The sequence below is a fragment of the Dromiciops gliroides genome, chromosome 4 (assembly GCF_019393635.1).
Source record: "Dromiciops gliroides isolate mDroGli1 chromosome 4, mDroGli1.pri, whole genome shotgun sequence".
Classification (NCBI taxonomy): domain Eukaryota; kingdom Metazoa; phylum Chordata; class Mammalia; order Microbiotheria; family Microbiotheriidae; genus Dromiciops; species Dromiciops gliroides.
In genome coordinates, this window is record NC_057864.1 from 342,438,135 (window position 1) to 342,458,467 (window position 20,333).

At 41.5% G+C, this 20,333-nt stretch overlaps 1 protein-coding gene across 3 annotated transcripts in view; it reads right to left on the minus strand.

Moving 5' to 3' along the window:
• Positions 1-530: 530 nt before the first annotated feature.
• The window catches only part of FYN (FYN proto-oncogene, Src family tyrosine kinase), a 313,617-nt gene continuing 293,814 nt past the window's right edge, over positions 531-20,333 (minus strand). For 2 of the 3 annotated variants that reach the window (XM_044002169.1, XM_044002170.1), the window contains 2 exons: positions 17,731-17,862; positions 543-2,793 (listed from right to left, as the gene is read on the minus strand). In XM_044002169.1, the coding sequence (XP_043858104.1) occupies positions 2,585-2,793; positions 17,731-17,862 (341 nt within the window). In that variant the 3' untranslated portion in view covers positions 543-2,584. Of the gene's footprint in view, positions 2,794-17,730; positions 17,863-20,333 lie in introns of all 3 variants that reach the window. The other variant, XM_044002171.1, reaches the window with a different exon arrangement.

Sequence of the window (20,333 nt, forward strand, 5' to 3'; positions counted from 1 at the left end):
ACCCTAGAATCATTGAGCTAGAAGGGACCAAACCTTTCACTTTGGTGAGCAGAAACTTGGACCTATAGAGGTTAAGTTTCATGGTGGGCAAAGTAGGTACCCAGGGTCATAGTGAGTTAAGTGTAAGAGCTGGTTCCAGAACCCAGGGAGCTGGATGCTTGGTTCAGGACTTTTTTCATTCCACACCATGTCTCACTTATCAGTTCTATAGATATAGAAAGTTCAGGAGATCTAACTAAATTTGTAGAGCCTAGGTACATCTGGAGCTTGGATGTCCAAATAAGTTCTTGTTCTCACATAGTTTCCTGATCATTTTTCTCTTTCTCCTAAAAGGGTGTAGTAGAAATCACAGCTACAGCGATTTCCTAATCAGGGCAACTAGGTAGTGTAGTAGATGAAGGCCTAGAGTCAGGAAGGCCTGGGTTCAGATCCTTCCTCAGACACTTACCAGCTATGAGACCTCGGGCAAGTCATTTAACCTGTTTGCCTCAGTTTCCTCATCTGTAAAATGGAAATGGCAAAGCACTCCAGAGTCTTTGCCAAGAAAACCACAAAAAGGGTCACAAAGACTTAGACACTGACTGAACAACAATGAGGGTCCAGATGAATCAAGGTTTTACAGCCCATACATTCTACATTTCTCAGTTTTTCAGAACATCCAGACAACAATAGAACCTTCCCAAGCAAAAGCTCCCTTATACCATATCCTTTTCATCACTTGGAAATTACCTTATATAGTTAGCCAGTCCAAAAATCAAAATACCAGTATTTCAATTGGTCTCTTTGCATGAGGCCTGTACTAAAACTTATCACGTGACAGCACATCACTTGCCAAGGGTGATGTAATGGTCTGAAATACAGCAGGAAGTCCTAGAGTGGCATGGAAGGCTCCAGGTGCCACCCTTTGGGCCAACCTGTGGGGCAGCTGGTGGTGCTGATTCTTCAGCCTGGGCTTCTCTTCCTGGCTATTCACCAGATCATCCTGATGCCGTCTGGTACATGAAGTGTCACAAAACCATGAGAATTCCCTCCATGATTTAAACAAATGAACAAAAATCCAAATGTAAAATGCTCTCTTTTTAATTACTAAATTAAGAAAGTTAAACAATTTAAAAATGTAAACTTGCAAAGAAATCATAACAAAAAAGTAATTAAGACTCCAAAATTTGCAACTCAGTATTAAAAACTCAATAGAAATAGGAGGTTGGTTTTTTGTTGGTTTTTGTGTTTTGTTTTTGTTTTTTTTTCCATTTGCTTGTTTTCATTTTTTGGTTAAACATAAGTAATTCAAGGCTGGTACAAATAGACAACAAGAGAACATAATACTTTGTTCTGTGCATCCCCATGAAACATAAAGAAGTGCATAGTAATTCCACTGGAGAAATCTCAGACATAGAGAAAGGAATTTCATTAGCAGTACAGGACATTTAAAACATGTATTTTACAATGGGAAATGGTGCACAAATCTCCCCCAGAAAATCCTACCTGCATGATAAACAGTTTAGCGGGTTGACATGACTAAAATGCTATGGGTTTTAGACCATTAAATGTGGTTACAATGTTTATTAAATTAAAAAAAATTTTTTTGAATTATTTCAGTATACAGAGTTTTATACAAGGAGTACTTGTAGCATCTATCTTCCAGTTTGGCCGGTCAAATGGTGTGTTTTCTTGCTTCAATAGGTTCACTCCTGTTTGAAGAACAAATCCTGTAAAACATGGCTATCAAACATGGGGAACATTACCATAAACCCAGCATGTGGTTCCTGAAAAGAGCAAAAGTTACAACCATCTACAGGTACGGTCAGAAACAAACAAACAAAAAGGTGCAATCCAATTTTAAAAAATCATGCTTGGCAAAAGCCAAAAATTAGACCACTGGTTTTCAGAATAACACCAGTGTTGCCGTTTTTTTCTTTTTAAACGTTTGCAGTAAAATTATCACTCTCTGGGTACTGCAACCATGTGGCCCATTGTTTGGCAACAAGTTGTCCGCTGCAGTACCCACATACTGTATGTACAGGTATGTATATATTATATATATATATTTATATTTATATTTATAAAAAAACCCAAAAAAACAAAAAACAAACACCTGTCCTGATTTTCTTTAGTTAAAACATGAAAAAAAAGTTTATTGTTTTAGACAAAGAGGCCACTTCTGGAAAATAATACTTTTCGTTTTTTTGTTTTTTTTTTTTAGTTGAATCAGGTGAAGACAGAGTTAAAATCACATAAGATTTGCATTTAAAAAAGGAAAGCACTAGGGTCAGTTATTGGCACTGAGTAACTATTTACACTGAATAGAGGTTTTGCCGTTTACATAACATCGATACAATGCATTTTCAAAAGTCTTTTGAGAAGTTAACAAGTTTGTGTCTCTTATTCTTCACAGAGGACATTCAGATTTGGGGACAAGTGGTCATCAATGAGGGGTGTGGTTGTTCTTCAGACTTCAGACTCACATGCACTCTGGTCCTGGAAGATTCCACACTGCTCCAAGAGCAGTGAGCTACTGAATTGGAAGCTAAGAGGGAGGGGAATGACCACCTGGATGACGCTTTCTGCAGACACGCCATGTGACTTACAGGTTTTCACCAGGTTGGTATTGGGGTTCTGTTGCAGTAAAGTAGTCTTCCAGGAAACCCTGCAAATACTCAAATGTGGGGCGCTCCTCAGGGTCTTTTTTCCAGCAGTGAATCATAAGCTCATGCAAGGAGATAGGGCAGTCCTGAGGACACGGCATCCTGTACCCACGTTCCACTTGCTCCAAGACTTCACGGTTATTCATGCCTAAAAAAAGAAGAGAGATGAAGGCCCTCATATCATAACTGCATTATGGTTAATCAACATTGGAAGCATACTCACTATGACATCTAACCTTTTGGCCCAGCAATCATTTACCTCTCCCCCTGCCCTTTTTTGCGGGGCAGTGAGGGTTAAGTGACTTGCCCAGGGTCACACAGGCTAGTGTCTGAGGCCGGATTTGAACTCAGGTCCTCCTGAATCCAGGACTGGTGCTTTATCCACTGCACCACCTAGCTACCACTATAATTTACCTCTTTAATGTATTTACCGTGTATTATTTTGTATTATCTATACTGTTACCTGTGCAGCTGGTAATAATCCATGTCAAATCCCTCTAATAGATTATAAGATCCATGAGGGCAAGACCATGTGTTATCTTTGTAAGCTGTACAAACCATGGGCATTTAATATGCATTTGCTATATTGGACTGAAAATTCCTATTGCCTTTCCCTGAGCACACAAATGGTTAAAAAATGTGTTTCCTGGCACTCCATACTCTGCCTTTAAATACACTCACACTGAAAACCAAACTGTTCCTTATTTATGACATCCATAAACTGCATTTATGTATCCGGTATGTTGGCTTCCCTTATACCTGGGGCAGGTTCCCTCTGGAAGGCTGAGAAAGGTGGCTCTTGATCACCCTCCAGGCTTGCAGTGCTCTGGGGAATATCTTGAGGCAGTAATTATAGTTGGGGGGAATGAGCAAGAGAATTTCCCAGGTTGCTGCTGGTGTTTCCCAGGCCAAGCAAAGGGCTGGGCCCCAGAGGCCCAGCTTTGACCAGGGCTTCAGTAACTTGGATAAAGCAGATAGGGTATCTCCAAGGCCAGCATTTGCTTCTGTGACCTTTGCCACGCCATCCATCATTCTGTGACCTTTGTAACCTTGGGGTGGGGAGGAGCTGCCTTATTACTTAACCAACAGGTTTTTGCTGCAATTATAGTGGACATTTTGAACTATTTCTTTCCAATCCTCTTAGGGGAAAAAAGTGAAACTTAAGAGCAAATTTGCCTCTTAAGTACAGTTCAGGAAATAACATACTTACTATGAGGTAGATGTACCACCCCAACTGCTTCCACAGCCAAAGTCTCTCCTATTCTCCGGTTTTCTTCCTTTCTCCTCCCCATATCATGTTTTCTTATTTTCCTGCCAATCATTTGTGTTTTTTGGCTCCCCTCTGCCCCTGGGTTTCTATTACAAATCTACTCCCCCCCCCTTTCTTGCCTGGTGCCCGAGTTAATCTCTAAAATTGAGAAGAGGGTTTTCATCTTAGATAGGATCTTCATATTCTTCATCTTCTTCATCTGCCTTTCCATTTGGGGGCATAAATGGCACAGGGAAGCAACATCTGCATTTGCTTCCTTTTATTTTTGGAAGAATGTTGGTTCCCTTCCAGTTAAATAAGAACTTTATGGATGGTTGATAATGAAAGCTCAATCAAGGTTATGATTGCATTCTTATGCATCCACAAGTTTTGTTAGAAGATCAAAGCTTTAGAGCCAAAGAGAGCTGGGAGGTCATTTACTATCATGCCCTAATTTTACAGATGAGAAACCTGAATTGCAGAGAGGTTAAATTATTGGCCCAATGACACACAGATCACAGGTACCCTCCACCTGGAACTCTCTTTCCCTGTCATCGCCACCTCCTGGTTTCATGGCTCACCTTAGTATCAGTGCCTTCTCTCTCTCGATTATTTCTCATTTCTCTTGTATATAGCTTGTCTGTACATAGTTATGTACTTCTGGAGATCAGGGACTGTCTTTTTGCCTTTCTATGTATTCTCAGCTCTTAGCATGGGTGCTTAGCACATAGTAGGCACTTAACCAATGCTTATTGACTTGACAAATAGATAGCGGTAGAGCCAGGATTTTAATTCAGATTCTCTGACTCCAGATCCAGCACTCTTTCCACTGTACCACAGGCTGCCTCTCCTAAAACGTCTATTTTTAGGGACATAAGAATTCCAATCCTGGATCAAACAGCCCAGGTTAGCATTCTGCTGCTAACACTGTCCACAAAGGATGGGTGAAGATGTAGCGGGGGAGGGAATGGCGGGCCTGCCTAACATCAGTAAAGCTCAGTTCTATTCCAGCTTCTCTTGGTAGCAACTTATGGTTCCATCATTTGAGAATTTATCCAAACCCTTTTGGACTCCATTTAAACTTCCTGCCAGGACCACCTTTTGGGGTAATGAGTTCCATAAGTTTCAAGAGGCTACGAATAAGCAGTTGTAATGTTGTCCTAAACTTACCTCACTCGAGTTTCAAAGGCTGTTACCTCATACTAGTACTCTGGGATATGGTGAACAAGCCTGCGTCTACTTTATCCATGTCATTCGTGATTTTATAGATTCCTCTTTCATGTGAGGTTTAGGATTAAAGAGCATTAGTGAGACGGATTATAGGACACATCTGAATTTTGCTTCAGAGTAGGGGGCATTCTGAGGACAGTGGAGGCTGAGGTTCTGGAGGGGACTGGAGGGTTGGAACACTGTTGATATTCTCTCTCTCCCTCCCTCCTCTTCCTTTCTCTCTTTGTGTTTCTCTCAACCCTGTCTCTCTCTTCCCCCTTTCTTTTTTCCTCTCTCCCTGTATCTTCCTCTCTCTCCCTATTTCACCCTCTCTTTTTCTTCTGTGTGTTTCTCTCTCATCTCTCTGTCTTCCTCTCTCTCTTTGTTTCTCTCTCTCTCTCTCTCTCTCTCTCTCTCTCTCTCTCTCTCTCCCATCCTCTTTTTCTTCCTCTCTCTGTCTCTGTCTCTCTCATCTTTTGAAAGGGCTAAGTAAAAAAATGTGATTGATATTTGCTACCATATTCTTGTCAGTCCACCCCGGTCCAAGGATATGTAAGAATGATCTATAAATGTGCGTCATGATAGAGCATTTCTCTTTTCTCTGTAAATAACCACTGTGGCACAAGGCAAGTGTAAGTACCTGATAAGATTTCCCAGCCCATGCTGATGGAACTTGGCTAAACCTCACTTTGGGAGTTGGACTATACAGGAAAAAGGACTTTCATGAAGTCTGTACCTGATACTATCTGGGGACCTCTCTAGATCAAGAGGGGAATTCGATGTAGATTCTGTGTTTTGGCATGGAAAGTGCTCAATTAATCATTTTCCTCCTGTGTCATAGAGTGGGTGTCAGTAAATGTTTCATTTCATTAAAAAAAACTAAGCTTCTCTGATGGAGAGATTCCACGTTTTTACTCTTAATCCAATCTCCTCTAACAGAAAGTATAATTGGTCACTGGGGCCAAGCACAATTCTCTGTTGAAGCTGCCGACACAGCAGCTCAACTATTAACGATGAGGTTCTCTTGAGATCACCTACTTTGTTTAGGGGGTCTCGTTCAAAAGGCAGATTTGTAGTGAAGCATGCGTTTCAGGCAAGAAGGAGGCAAGATACTGCGAAAGGGAAAGAAAGCCTAGGGCCCTGGCACATGGCCCTTCTCTCGTCTGTTTGACGCTTGGGGAGTATGTGTAACAGATTCCATACACTGGGGCCAAGTGGAAATATACCGACAGCTTCTGCCAGAAAAGCAGGATATAAAACAATGTACCTTGTTATTACTGACAATCTGAAGCTTATCTGGAATAGCTCTCCTTTCAAAGCCTGTAAGTAAGAATCTACAGGCTGACCCTCAAACCTGTTATACTCAGCACTTCCCAACTCCAGTAATGGTGACAGAATTGATGCCCAATCACTTAGAGATGCTGGGCCTTAAAAAAAAGCTGAATTAAATAGACACTGTCAAGATGAGTGTTCCTAGCAAGCTACCAAGGCTCACACATTTAGAGCTGGAAGGGACTTTGGAGGTCAGGGAGCCCAGTCCCCTCATTTTTACAGATGAGGAAACTGAGGACTAAGATAGTTAATTGACTTGCTCAAGGTCACATAGGCAGTAAATTGCAGAGTTGGAAAGTGAACCTAGGTTTTATGACTCAATGCCCAATGTGCTTTCCCTTGTGCCACTCAAGCTAGAATTTTGGAGAATTTCACGAAAAGATTTATTTGTGCAGAATGGATTTCCTTACTCAACTCACTGCTATAAAACCAGATTGGCTATTTATATTCTCTCTCTTCAGATAACTCTAAATTCTTGTTTTCAAAAAAAATGGTAGCTTCTTTTCTTTTAGCCTCTAAGTGACATTGGAGGTAAGAGGGGAGAAACCTGAGTGATGGAGGGCTTGGCAAGAGGTCTGTATTTACTGGAGACCAAGAGAAGCTGAGAGAGGAAGAGGATGAGTGAAGAAAGGCAAAGGGCAAAGCCTCTTTATTTTGATCGTAAGTGGGGTAAAAATATGGAAACTTGTCACTTTTACCTTTATCTAAAAATCAGAGAAAAATCAATGGAGAAGTTTGAATAAGGATAGGGTGAATCCAAAGAGCAGTCAGTGAGCTTTAGAGCATGACACTTTGTGGGAAGAAATCCAAATGTCTTAGGGAAGTACTGTCATCAGCAGTTTGCAGAAACAGCCTTGTGACTGGTAAGGATAACAGATCGTTTTCTAACGTTATGGGCAAGACACACTAATCGATAATTACAAGATATACATTGGCTCCTACTCTGTCCCTTGCTTCCGGGTGGGAGAATCAGTCTGAGAGCTGAACACATAACTTCCCACCGAAAATGGCCCCCAACTTCATTACCTTTTCCTCTTTTCCACACACAAATCCTGACAAAACAGCAGCCTGACTCTCCTGTTGTCTTTCTTCATTTAAATGAACTAAAATAGGTCTATTTAAAGGGACCCCTTTCACAGGGTAAACCTCAGTAATACCACACTAGTATTCATATAACATATTAACTGTAGATCATACTTGTACTAGGAGTCTGGTAGGCATAGCTGACTAGACCAAATCCTAACGTCCAGCAAGTCTTCCAAAAGGCAGTATCAATTCCTAGGTTTTCAGGTTTCCAAGGTAATCTTGCTGATCTCATTTCTCCCCTCTATTGTCGTTGTTTAATTGTTCAGTTGTTTTTAGTCCTGTCTGACTTTTCATGACTCCTTTTTTGGGGGGGGTTTCTTGGCAAAGATACTGGAGTGGTTTGCCATTTGCTTCTTCAATGCATTTTATAGAAATGGAAACTGAGTCAGAGTTAAGTGACTTTGCCCAAGTCACACAGCTAGTAAGTGCCTGAGGCCAGATTTGAACTCATAAAAATGAGTCTTCTTGATTCTAAGCCCAGTGCTCTATCCAATGCACCTCCTATATCCCCTCAAACTCTATAACTAACTATAGCTACATTTCTATCTAGATACTAAAAATATATTCATTCTACTTCAAAAGAACCTGTTTCATAGGTGTAAGCTTTCCCTCCACTAATACAGATCATGAGACTCCCCCCTCCCATCCCCCCCTCCCCACCCCATTAGAAGTTGCAAATCAAGGCCCAATGAATTTAACACCTGGTGACCAACCAAACAGGCCCCTGATGAGAAGTCTCTTCATAGATTGCAGGATCACAGACTTAGAACTAGAAAGGACCTTAAAGATCAGCTAGTTCAACCCCTAATTTTACAAATGAGAAACCAAGCCTAGAGATTTAGAAATTCATAAAGCTAAGGCTAAAAGGGACTTCAGAGCACAATCTCCTTATTTTACAGATGACGTAACCGAGACCCAATGGGATAGTCAACTTGCCCAAGGTCACCAAGGTAACAAAAGGCAGAAGTGGGATTTGAACCATGGACTCTAGATCCAGCATTCTTTCCAAAGCACTGTCACAAATCCATTTTATGCACAAATCAAGACACCATCCTTTTGGTGTCATTCGCCCATCCTCTTTGAGAATAAGGGACGAACAAAAACAGCTGCTTCCCTAACTTAGTGAGGCTGGTACTTAGACAGATAAGTCCTCAGTAAGACTTCAAAGCTGGAAGGGTGCAAACACCTCATTTTGCAGATATAGAAACAGCCAGAGTGGGTGGTCCTCTTGCATCCCTTTGAGAACCGAGGATCACCTTCAACATCACAATAGAAGAAATAGCAAATTTCTTCTCGAAAAAATGATTTTGTTAAAGTGAACACTGGGCCAGAAGGGAGGAGAGAAAGATTCTATATTTATGCCTTTGTCATTCCTTCTGGGACCTCTCTGGGAAAGGCAGTACAAAATAGGGGCTAGAGAGCCTACCTCCGAGCGAAGAACACCAGGGTTCAGGTCCCACCTCTGCCACTGGCTCTGATGACTTTGCACAGCTTTGCCGCACTTACATTCAATTCATACTCAAGTCAAGATATCCCCCCCCCCTTCACAATGTCCTTGGTTTTCTTTGAGAATGAAGGATGAACAACTGTGACACTGGGCAAGTCACAATCTCTTCAGCGCTATAAGCAACTCTTTAAGACTATTAAATTTCAGAACAGCTGCCAACCTATATTGGTATAAGGACTTTCCATGTCCAGAAGTTCCCTATAATCTATGAAATCATAGGTTCAGTCCCTATCCCTCTCCCATGCCTCAAATCCTTCCTCCTTTCCCTGCCACCCCTCCACCCCCTAAAAAACCCCCAACAATACATTTTATGCCTATATTGTGCTTTGGATTATTTGGAGAATATTATGCCAAAGGTTGGTTTTTAGAAAGTTTCTTTGACATGGTCTTTCAATACTAATCTCTAAAGATCCTATCTGAACAAGGAAAGACATTAACTATTCCTTACTTAGAGTTTACATCTGCCTCTTGACTGTGGGCTCTAAGATCCCCATTAAAAACAAAAAACTAACAAAAAACAACAAACCTCTATAAATAATCAAGTCTTTGAGCAAGAGGAATGATGTTTTGGTTATAAACATACTCTTGAAAAAAGTGGTTTTGGACCTTTTGCAAATTGTCCCTTTTTCCATTCAGTGTGAGTTTCGCTGAGATGTATGTATGACTGGAGCTCAATGAGGCTCTCGGTCCTGACCCTGCCCAAAAGGCCTGTTGGGTTTGCTTCTCAAACAGGAGAAAGGCAAGGCAAGATAACTGTGCGTGCTTGCTGAGCTAGCCAGGGAGCCTGTGTTCCATCAGATGCACGGCCAGATCAGTGCAGCCACTAAGAGGCTTCGTGTTAGGTTTTGGTATGGGATCAAAGCAAAAATTAAGGGCAGGGAGGTTCTGAAGGGAGAGCCAAACTGGAAACAAAGAAGTGACTGGAACAAAGCATGCTAATTGCTAGCTTGGCTTCTTCATTTTACCAAATACCTCGAGTGCAGCTGCTTAAAATAAAAGAAGCAAAAATGCCAGACTAATAAATGCAGAAAAGACTGCTATCAGTGCATGGGAGGCTCTCAAGGTGGTGGTCTGAGTGTTGTTACAAAGAGCTTCCACCCACCAGAGAACAACAAGGGGAGGGCAGAGGGGTGAAGATGATCATTATAGAAATCTCCAGCAGCTCACAGTGGTAACAGCAGGTAACAGAACAGCAGGTGTGTGTGTGGGGGGGGGGTGAGAAATAGAGGGTGGGAAGGAACAGAGGGAGGTTCTGCAGTGGGAAGGCCCTTGGCTATCGGCTCCCCATTCACCCTCTGGCCTTCCACCAAAACTCACTCTCTTCCACTCACCTGCAAATCACTGCAGATGCCACTTATCAAGGGACTTCTTATAAGAGGAAGCAAGGGGGCAGATCCTTGGGGCATTTTGGACAGGATATCCAACTGGGGAAACACACAGTGTGCTGAGCAGGTACAGAAAGCCTCACTTGATCTCTCCTCCCCAGAAGCCAACGATGAAGAAAGATGTAATCGTGGCTCCTGGAGGACTGCAGGTCATTTTCTGGCTCCTCATTCTCCTCTTGGCTACAGATCCCTAGTCTCTTTATGCCCATAAACCAATCTGCTTCTACTGGCACAGAGATTATGAGACAAACTGGAAGATGCGTGTCATATGTTAGGCTAAAAGAACAGAGAGATGGATGGATGGATGCTGGGGAGAGAGGGCACATGGTTCCCTAGAGTGGGTGGTGCCATGTACAATGGTATAACAACCATGCCAACTGACATGTATGTATCTTGGGAAAGATAGCATGGGCTAGTGGCCTCAGAGCCAAGAAGACCTGAGTTCAAATCTTGCCTGTGATACTTAACAGTTGGGTGAACCTGAGTATGTCACTTAACTTCGCGTTGCCCTGACAACTCTCTAGTTCAAAGCTTCTTAAACTGTGGGTTACAACTCCATATGGGGTTGTGTAACTGAATGTGGGGGTCGTGAAAAAATTTTACAACAGTAAAAGGCTATATTTACCTATTTTATATACCTATATACCCAGGGTCATATAAAAATTTCTCAGGCAGAAAGGGGTCATGAGTAGAAAAAGTTTGAGAAGCCCTGGCTTAGTTCAGGTCTTCTCTGTCTCTCCGTCTCTATCTCTTTCTTTGTCTCTGTCTCTCTCAATGTATTATGAATCTTTTTGGTGGTCTGGCAAAGTATAAAGACCCCTTCTCAGAAAAAAACATGTTTCATTACCTACATTCATACTTGAAGGAAATGCTAAATTTCAATTAGGGATTAGTGAAAATACAGATGTAATTTTTTTCCTATCCCAAGTTCATGGCCCTATGATATCTATCCATATACTCCTTGGGGGTGTGTGGACCCCCAGCTAGGTGGCACAGTGGATAAAGCACCAGCCCTGGATTCAGGAGTACCTAAATTCAAATCCGGCCTCAGACACTTGACACTTACTAGCTGTGTGACCCTGGGAAAGTCACTTAACCCTCATCGCCCTGCCAAAAGCAAGCAAACAAACAAACAAACAAAAACCGTCTTAAGTCTATACGTTGCAGAGTAGGTCCTAAGATATATTGGTAGAAGGAGTTTCCTCAGTGGAGTTCCGTAAACCAATGAATTCAGAACCCCCCTAAAAACCTAATATGTAGCATTTTATGCTTACAAAACATTTTGTAGACAAGATCTCTAAAATCTATGGCCCTATCGTCTTATTTGATACTCACCACAACCCTGGAAGCAAATCTTCTACTTTAAAAAAAAACCACTAGGATTGACCTCTAGATAAAATCAGGAACATGGGAAGGCTGCCAATTTGTAGGAGATTGCAGACAGTACAGTTTTAAGCTTCAGCAGCTTAAAACTGCCCTAAGGCTTTTGGGATACCCTGTATAGGAACGGATGAGATAGGTATTTAAAGATGCCGGGCCCCCTCTGCCAGATTACCCTCAAACTCACAATCCTTAATCTTAAAACTCTGAGGCTAACAACAATCACAGTTTAGCAAGGCCAGAGGACTCATCAGAATGCTTTGCCCAGGACATCGTGTTCAAGCTTACCAAAGAGTTAATTCCTAATACCGGTTTTAAGGAAAGGTAACTATCATTGGGACTAGAAAAAGAACACCCCTCCCCCAACCTCGGCACATCTTGTCCCCTTTCCCCTCCTCCCCCTCCTCAAAAACAAAAAATAACAACAACAACAAAAAAAACCCCTACTGCCTATAATATATGCCTATCACTCCTGGGGCTGACATAAATATAGGATGGTAGAAAAAGCAAATTGAATTGTTTTGAAGGTTGCAGGCCTAATTTTAAAACGCCTTTCAAAAACATCACCTCCAATTCACAGGTACACATATTTACATATGTTCCTAACATATGGATGCCTCAATCCCAGAAAAACTTGGTTTTGTCTGTTTTGCTTACAATAAGCATCCACAGGAATAAAATGGTTTTTCTTTAGATCAGGGGTCAGCAAACTCCACAAGCTAAGAATGGTTTTAAATTTTTGACTTTAAATAAAAATGTAAAAATCATTCTTAGCTTTCCTGTTGTACAAAAACAAGAGCTGGGCTATTTTTGGTCCCTGGGCCTCAGTTTGCTGACCCCTGCTTAGGATACAAAGGAATGGCTCTTGAACCCTAGCTTGCAGCAAGCTGAAAAGATAAAACCGAATTTGTCTTTGGACCTATACTTATCCAAGTGTTCCAAATCTAATGAATAGTATTATTTTCCTAGTATTACAACATGACTATTTGCTTATTGTTTCAACCTTAATTTTGTTGTTGTTGTTGTTTGTTTGTTTGTTTTAGTGAGGCAATTGGGGTTAAGTGACTTGCCCAGGGTCACACAGCTAGTACTTGTTAAGTGTCTGAGGCCGGATTTGAACTCAGGTACTCCTGACTCCAGGGCTGGTGCTCTATCCACTGCGCCACCTAGCTGCCCCCTCAACCTTAATTTTTAAAAGTTCTATTGATGCTTTTAAAATTTTACACCAAAGCTATTCCCAGATATTCCCTTGCCCTCATAAAAATCTTTCCTTGTCACAAGTTAAAATGGCTAAGAAAAAGAAATCAACATGGCTACAAGGTCTGCCAGCATATGCAACTTTTTTTGCCAGATAGGGCATCTGTAGTTAATCCCCCTCTACTGAGAAGAGGGAAGAATCAATGAAGTTGGGGTTGAAATAGCACTCGCCCAACAATCCGCTTATTTGACAGACTGGGAAACTGGGGTTTACTAATCTGTCTTCCATAGCCAATGGTCCTTAATTTGAGTTTAGCTGCCTTTTAGTATTATTTTCATTTATGTTATTGTGGTCATTAATAAGCTAAAAATAACTAGGATTTATAGCTAGCAAACCATAGGACTTTAAAATATGTAAAGTGCTTTAAATGATGTTATCTCATTTGATTCTCACAACAACCCTGGGAAGTAGATACTATTATTATTATTATTGTTGTTATTATTCCCATTTTACATGTGAAGAAACTAAGAGGGAGAAAGCAAGTGATTTGCTCAGGATCAGGTAGGATTTGAACTCAGGTCTTTCTTCTTCCAGATTCCATGCTCCAGCTGCTGCATCACCTAGCTGTCGTTATATGTTCTGTTCTGTTTCTCTCTTCCCTTTACATCATTTGAAACAATTCTTCCCATGCCCCATAAAATCTCAATTATTCATTATTAATTTCAGTACTCTCAAGCAATACGAATACCCTCCCCCTTCCCAAATATCTTTTTTATCTCTTTCTTTCCTTCACCCTTTAATGTGGCCAAACCTCATGCTCAGAGCCTCTCTCATTCTTTCTCTGATTCTGATGTCTATTTTCAAGGCTGGCCCAAACACCTGACAAACCCATGGAACATCCATTTAACAAGAACATTCTTCTTACTTAAGACCCTTTTTGAAATTCCTATTGATGAATCCAATTCTGAGGGGCTAAAATGAGGTCATTTCCTTCACCCTAAATCTGGACTAGATGAAAGAGCCATGATCTCAAAAATATATATATACTTTGCCTCTCTCTCACTTTTCTTCTTCACCTAAACTCAAGTTATTGGGGCCATTAGGATCAGCAAAAATAAAAAATAATGGTATATTTTTTTCAGATGGCACCAGGCCCTTTCAATGGCTTATAAACCTGAGCATCCCAAGAAAGACTTAGTTTGAAATCCATACAATAAAAAAAAAGGGAGGGGGGTGGTGGCTTCCAATTCTCATAATACAGAGAGCTGACACTGACATGCTTTCCTCCTGAGAAGCAATTCTAAACTTCCATGGTGTGTTTTGTTTGCTTCCACCGTATCTGACCCTTTTCTGTTCTGCTTGACTATTCCTAGCATGTGCACACATGCATGCGCACGTGCGCGCACGCATACACACACACACACACACACACACACACACAATCACACACGTGTGTGTTGGGAGCTAGAGCAGCAGTATCAATAAAGCTGACTTACATCCGGATTGCTAAAATGCCCTCTGCCAGCACTTCTGAGATGGGGAATTTGTCAATTCTGCCTACATGGCTACTTGGCACTCCCAGCAGCAGAGAAGATATACAACACAGAGAGAAGGAGATGCTATTTATGCGTAATTCTTTCTCTGTGTCCTCTGGAAATCACCAAAAATGTTCATTAAAAATAAAAAATAAAAAACCCTGAACAAAGGGATTACAAATTAATCTGCCCTTGCTGGTTCCCCTGACTGCAAGGCGATTACAAAAGCCCCCTCGGTATTTGCAGGAGGCCTTAGTCACTCATTAATCTTAGCTATCGTTCGTATCATTGGTTTTTCAGCTCATTCTTCAGGCATGCGTGTGTGCGCTGAGTGTATGGGGGAGAGACCGCCTGTCTGTCTTCAATCATCAGTAACTGGAAGACATTTCCTTAACATTTCAGAAGGCAGGTCTTCACTACACCATACATAGAACAGCCACTAGAGGATAATAACAACTGCATGGAGGACAACAGACAGTATCTAAACGAACAAATTAAAGCACCCCAAAATCTTCAGGATGTCATTGTCTTGAAGCATGAATCTGATAATTAGGGGGAAAAAATCTCAGGCTCTAAAATATTTGAAAAAAATTTTTTTCTCTCTATTCATTTCATCCTACACCAGTCAATAAATACTTATGCCCAGAATATTTAGGGTATTCAATAATAGTAAGCAGTGAACCCTTTCTTCCACTATGCTAATGAACAGTCTACTCTTTGCTTCGGCCATCTGGAGCTATATCCTGCAGAGATGGAGCTGTATCAGTCTGTGGGTCTGATGGGCAGAGTTTAATCATCACGCAAATGGGAACCTTTTAACCCCTCCTTTCCAAAGACTTCTGCAAACCTGATCTGGGAAGTGGAATGCCTGGGATATTTCAATTTGGGGATGTCTGTCATTACTGTCTTGTGAAGGAAAATGGGATTTCATAAATCTGAGTGGGGTGGGGCCTAAGGGCTCCAGATTACTTGAAAACTTTAAATGCATTTCAAAATGACTTCTTGTTGGCATAAGACAGAAGCTCCAGGTTCCCAGTTTCCTTGGCTGAAGACCCTTCCGTGTCCCTCCTGCTTTCCCAGAAAGCCTCAGGGTGAAGCTACAAGGGGCCAGCTGCCACATCTCTGAAGTTTCTTAGGACCCTCACTCCGCTTTGTGCCTCTCTTTAGCCCATTATATTTGTATTTTATGATAATTGTGAATAAACCTGCAATAAACCTGATTGTACTCTCAGCTCTTCCTGGGTAAAGACTATTCCTTACTCACCTTTATCTCTCTCCCAGTGCCTAGGCATGAGAGCATCGAAGCACTTAAAAGTTAGAGCTGGAAATGCACTCATTCAGCTTTCCCATCCCTTCACAACCTTGTCCCAGTAAAACTTTCCAGCCACACTGTTGTTCAGTACTGTCCAACTCTCTGTGACCCCATTTGGGGTTTTCTTGGCAAAGATTCTGGAGTGATTTGCCATTTCCTTCTCCAACTTATTCGACAGATGAGGAAACTGAAGCAAACAGGGTTAAGCGACTTGATTACTCAGCTAGTGAGTGTCTGGGGCTGGATTTGAACTCGGGTCTTCCTGACTCTAGGCCAAGCACTCAACCCACTGAGCCACTTAGCTGTCTCAGCCACACTGTGCATCAAACTATATAATAAGCAGGAGGCTAGGATTCAAACCCAGGTCTTATAACAACTGCCAACATCCCTCTCCCAGGATCTCAGGAGTTATACTACCCCTCACATCCCTTGTTCTCAGGACCCAGGAACCCCTACTATTCTAATATTAGAGGATATCACCTTCATTTTTATTTTCTTTAGTTGCTCAGGTTCCCTGAGTCCATCTTTCAGGCACTTCCTCTTTCTGCCATCAAAGGCTTTGTTCTTCAATTCTTGGTCTTGAGTCCTGTTGTCCAGGCTTTCTCCCATGCAAAGCTTACTTAATATGGGGATAAGTACACAGTGTATTGCCAGAGGATAGACTCTAAGAACTGGAATGCTGCTATTCCACAACTCCCTTATTTTATAGATGGGGAAAATGAGGTACACAGAGAATGACTTGTCCGAAGTCACACAGCTAGTTAGAACCCCAATACTTGCTGGCTATATCATCTTAACATTAGTTTCGGCATCTGTAAAGTGGAAATATTATACACAGAGGCGGCCTTGGAACAGCCTCAAAGCTAGAGAGACCTGGGTTCAAGTCCCACACATATCAACTGTGTGATTTCAGGCAAGTCACATAATCTCTCTGTGTTTTAGGCCAGAAATGTCAAAACTGAGGGGCTACGAATCCTACAAAATTCCAGAGTAGAGCCTGAACCAGGTTAAAATGCAATTGGTAAATGTTTAACAAAAATAAATAAAAATACAATGCAACATAGATAACGTTAATTTTTCATTTTCTAAGTGAATATGCTGTAGAAAGGATAAATTTCTACTTGAGTTTGTCACCAAGGATTTAGGCAAAAGCCCAGAAGTTGCAGAGAGAGTGCCAAATTGCATGGATAAAGGGAGGGGACATAGCCAGTCATCTTGACTTTGGTCCTGCCACTGGACTCCAATGACTCTGGAGGAGAGAGTGAGGTGGGTGAATTTGCATAGCTGTGCCTCACTTAAATCTAATTCATGGGCATGTCAATACATCATCCTAGTGATGTCATTGTTCCTCTTGAAAAGGAAGGATGAACAACAACAATAATAATGATAATGTTAAAGGCAGTTCCTCAACCTGGAGAGTTGTCTATCAATGCAATCACAGGTCCATTCCCTATCCCTAATACTTATACACTACCTTCTCACCAGGATGGCACATAAAGAATGCAATGCAAAAACATGAACTGCTTTTGCAGCTATGGTTGGAATTTTTTTTTTAAATAAGGGCAAGAGCCCAGATTTTTTGTGGGGTAATGGGGATTAAGTGACTCGCCCAGGGTCACACAGCTAGTAAGTGTCAAGTGTCTGAGGCTGGATTTGAACTCAGGTCCTCTTGAATCCAGGGCCGGTGCTCTATCCACTGTGCCACCTAGTTGCCCCCTATGGCTGGAATTTTAAAAAAAAGTCAGTGGAATTCATTCAACGGAGTTCAATTCTACAAACACTTAAAAAGTGCAGGCTATTTGTAAGGCACTGTTTCTGGGGAAATGAATGAATGACTCCAAATGACATGACTGGAGCATCCAAATCCCAAGCAGGTTTCCTTCTCTTCTTACCTGGATAGGGAACTCTCCCTTTGGTTACCAGCTCTGTAAGTAAGATTCCAAAGGACCACACATCAGACTTGATAGTGAACCTTCCATATAGGGCTGCTTCTGGAGCTGTCCACTTGATAGGGAACTTCGCACCTAAAGCAAGGACAGGGAGGTTATTATTCATAATTGAGGAGGCACCAAGATCACACAAGAGACACCCTTTTAAGGGACAGAGATAGGGGAAGGAGAATAGCTACATGTCTCAGGTCAGAAGAAGCAAAGAGCTTTGAAAAGAAGACCAGTGGTGATAGAGGGAGAACCAAGAAGCACGGACCAGCTCTGCAATATGTCTCTCCTCACTCTAGTCCAACCTCCACTTGGTTGTCAAATTGAGCTTCCTAAAGTGCAAATCCTACCACGTCATTCCCCTCCTCAATCACCTCCAGTGGCTCCCTTTTACCTCCAGAATCGAATATAAATTCTTCTCTGGCTTATAAAGCTTTCTATACCTGACCTCTTACTGCCTTTCTAGTCTTATTATGCCATACATACATCCCAAAGTATTCTGTGATCCAATGACGATGGCTTCCTCACTCTTCCTAAAACATGTCACTCCATATCCTGACTGTACATTTTCTTTGGCTATCCTCTATGCCCAGAACTATCTTTCTCCTCATCTGTACTTCCTGGCTTCCTTTGCATCTCACCTAAAGTCCCATCTTAAACCTTTCCCCAACTTTCTTAATCTACTATCTCCAGCTGTTTGTTTCTCTCTCTCTCTCTCTTCCTTCCCTCCTTCCTATCTATATTTGTGCACAATTGCTTGTACATTGTCTTCCCCATTAAACTGTAAGTTCTCTGAGAGCAGGGATTGTTTTTTGGAATTTTTGTCTTTCTTGGTATCCGTATCCCTGAGCACAGTGCCTTGCACACAGCGGGCAACTAATAAATGTTGGATAACTAACTGCTTTAATAGATGGGTTGTGTGGCCTCTCATGTGGCTCTTATTCTCTCTCCAGACCTCATTTTTCTAATCTGTCAAGAGAGGGGGAAGCTGACCTAGATCATCTCTAAGGCCCCTCTGAACACTATGAGTCTATTTTAATCAGTAGTAGATTTCTGTAACACACTATGTATGTTAAGTCGTAATGCCTTACAAAATACACAGAATGTCTGAACGGCTTCTCCTGGTGTGAGACAATCTGACATATGGTTGTGTCCAAATGTGCCATACGTTACTCTGGTCTTCCCCATTAACCACAGAGAAGAGCTTTTCCTTCTTTCCCTTTCTTCCATTAGAATGTAAGTTCCTTGAGGACAGGAACTATGTCATTTTTGGTTTTGTACTCCCAGAGATGAGCACCGTGACTGCTACACAGATAATGCTTTTGGATTGGCTAATTGATTCCCTACCTCTACCACCGGATCCTGAAAGGGGCAATGAGGAGGTTCTATAAAGGACTAACATTTTTGGGGGGTGGGGTGGGGCAATGAGGGTTGAGTGACTTGCCCAGGGTCACACAGCTAGTAAGTGTCAAGTCTCTGAGGCCAGATTTGAACTCAGGTCCTCCTGAATCTAGGGCTGGCACTTTATCCACTGTACCCAGGACTAACATTTTAAACTCATATCCATGTTCACATTGAGTTCCCTCCATTTGCTTGGATTGATTCTTTTTGGTAAATTTTTAATTTATTTTAATCTTAAATATTGAGTTGATTCTTAATATTCTCTGATGCTGTGACGTTCTCTCCTAATTTCTTCCTCTAACTTCAGTCCAAATCAGTTTTCAAATCCCAACCTGAGCTTAAAAAAAACAATTAAGGATAAAGTAGGTCATGATCTTCCTAGGAAAGATAAAGTGTAGTGCTGCCTTAATGATTACCTCGTGATTATATGATCTCTCAAAGTTCAATGAGCAAACTTCTGGCAGAGTCTGATATAGACCATCACACCCTTGACTCATCTCCCACCCCCAGTCTTAGAAAATCTTGCCTTCTCCCAAAGAGGAAGGGTGGAGGCCACACTACTCTAATTTGCCAGAAGGATTTACACAAGATTAAAATTGAGCCAACAACATGCACAATCCCCCCTAACCCCCTCCTTCTTCCTCTCTCTCAATCTCTCTTTCTCTTCCTCTCTTGGCTACCCATGGGGTTACAACCCACTTTGATCATCATGGGAACTTTGACCTGCTTCATTTCTGACTTGGGCCAATTAATTAATCTCTCCTTAAGCACCACTCCCTTGCTCCTGGGGCCCTGCCATCTTGGTGTTGTACTTTGTGTAGTCCACTTTTTTTCTTTCTCTCCCTCTCTCTGTCATTCATACACATTGATTAGGAAAAAAAAAAGCTAGATGCATTTCATTGAGCAATGACCTAAAAACCACAAGGCATATTTATTCCCAAATGTGAACAAAGCTATGAGTTTAAAATATGTTAGTTCTATATAGGATCTCTAAAAAAAGGATACAGAGACTACCAAAATAAGACTGTTTCTTTGTGTTTCCTACAAAGATACAACATAGAAACTATAAAAATCGCCAGAGATATAGTTTCTGGAGTATGGTAATTAGTAATTGGAGCTATGATAAATTATAGCAATTCGATTTTTGTTGACAATCA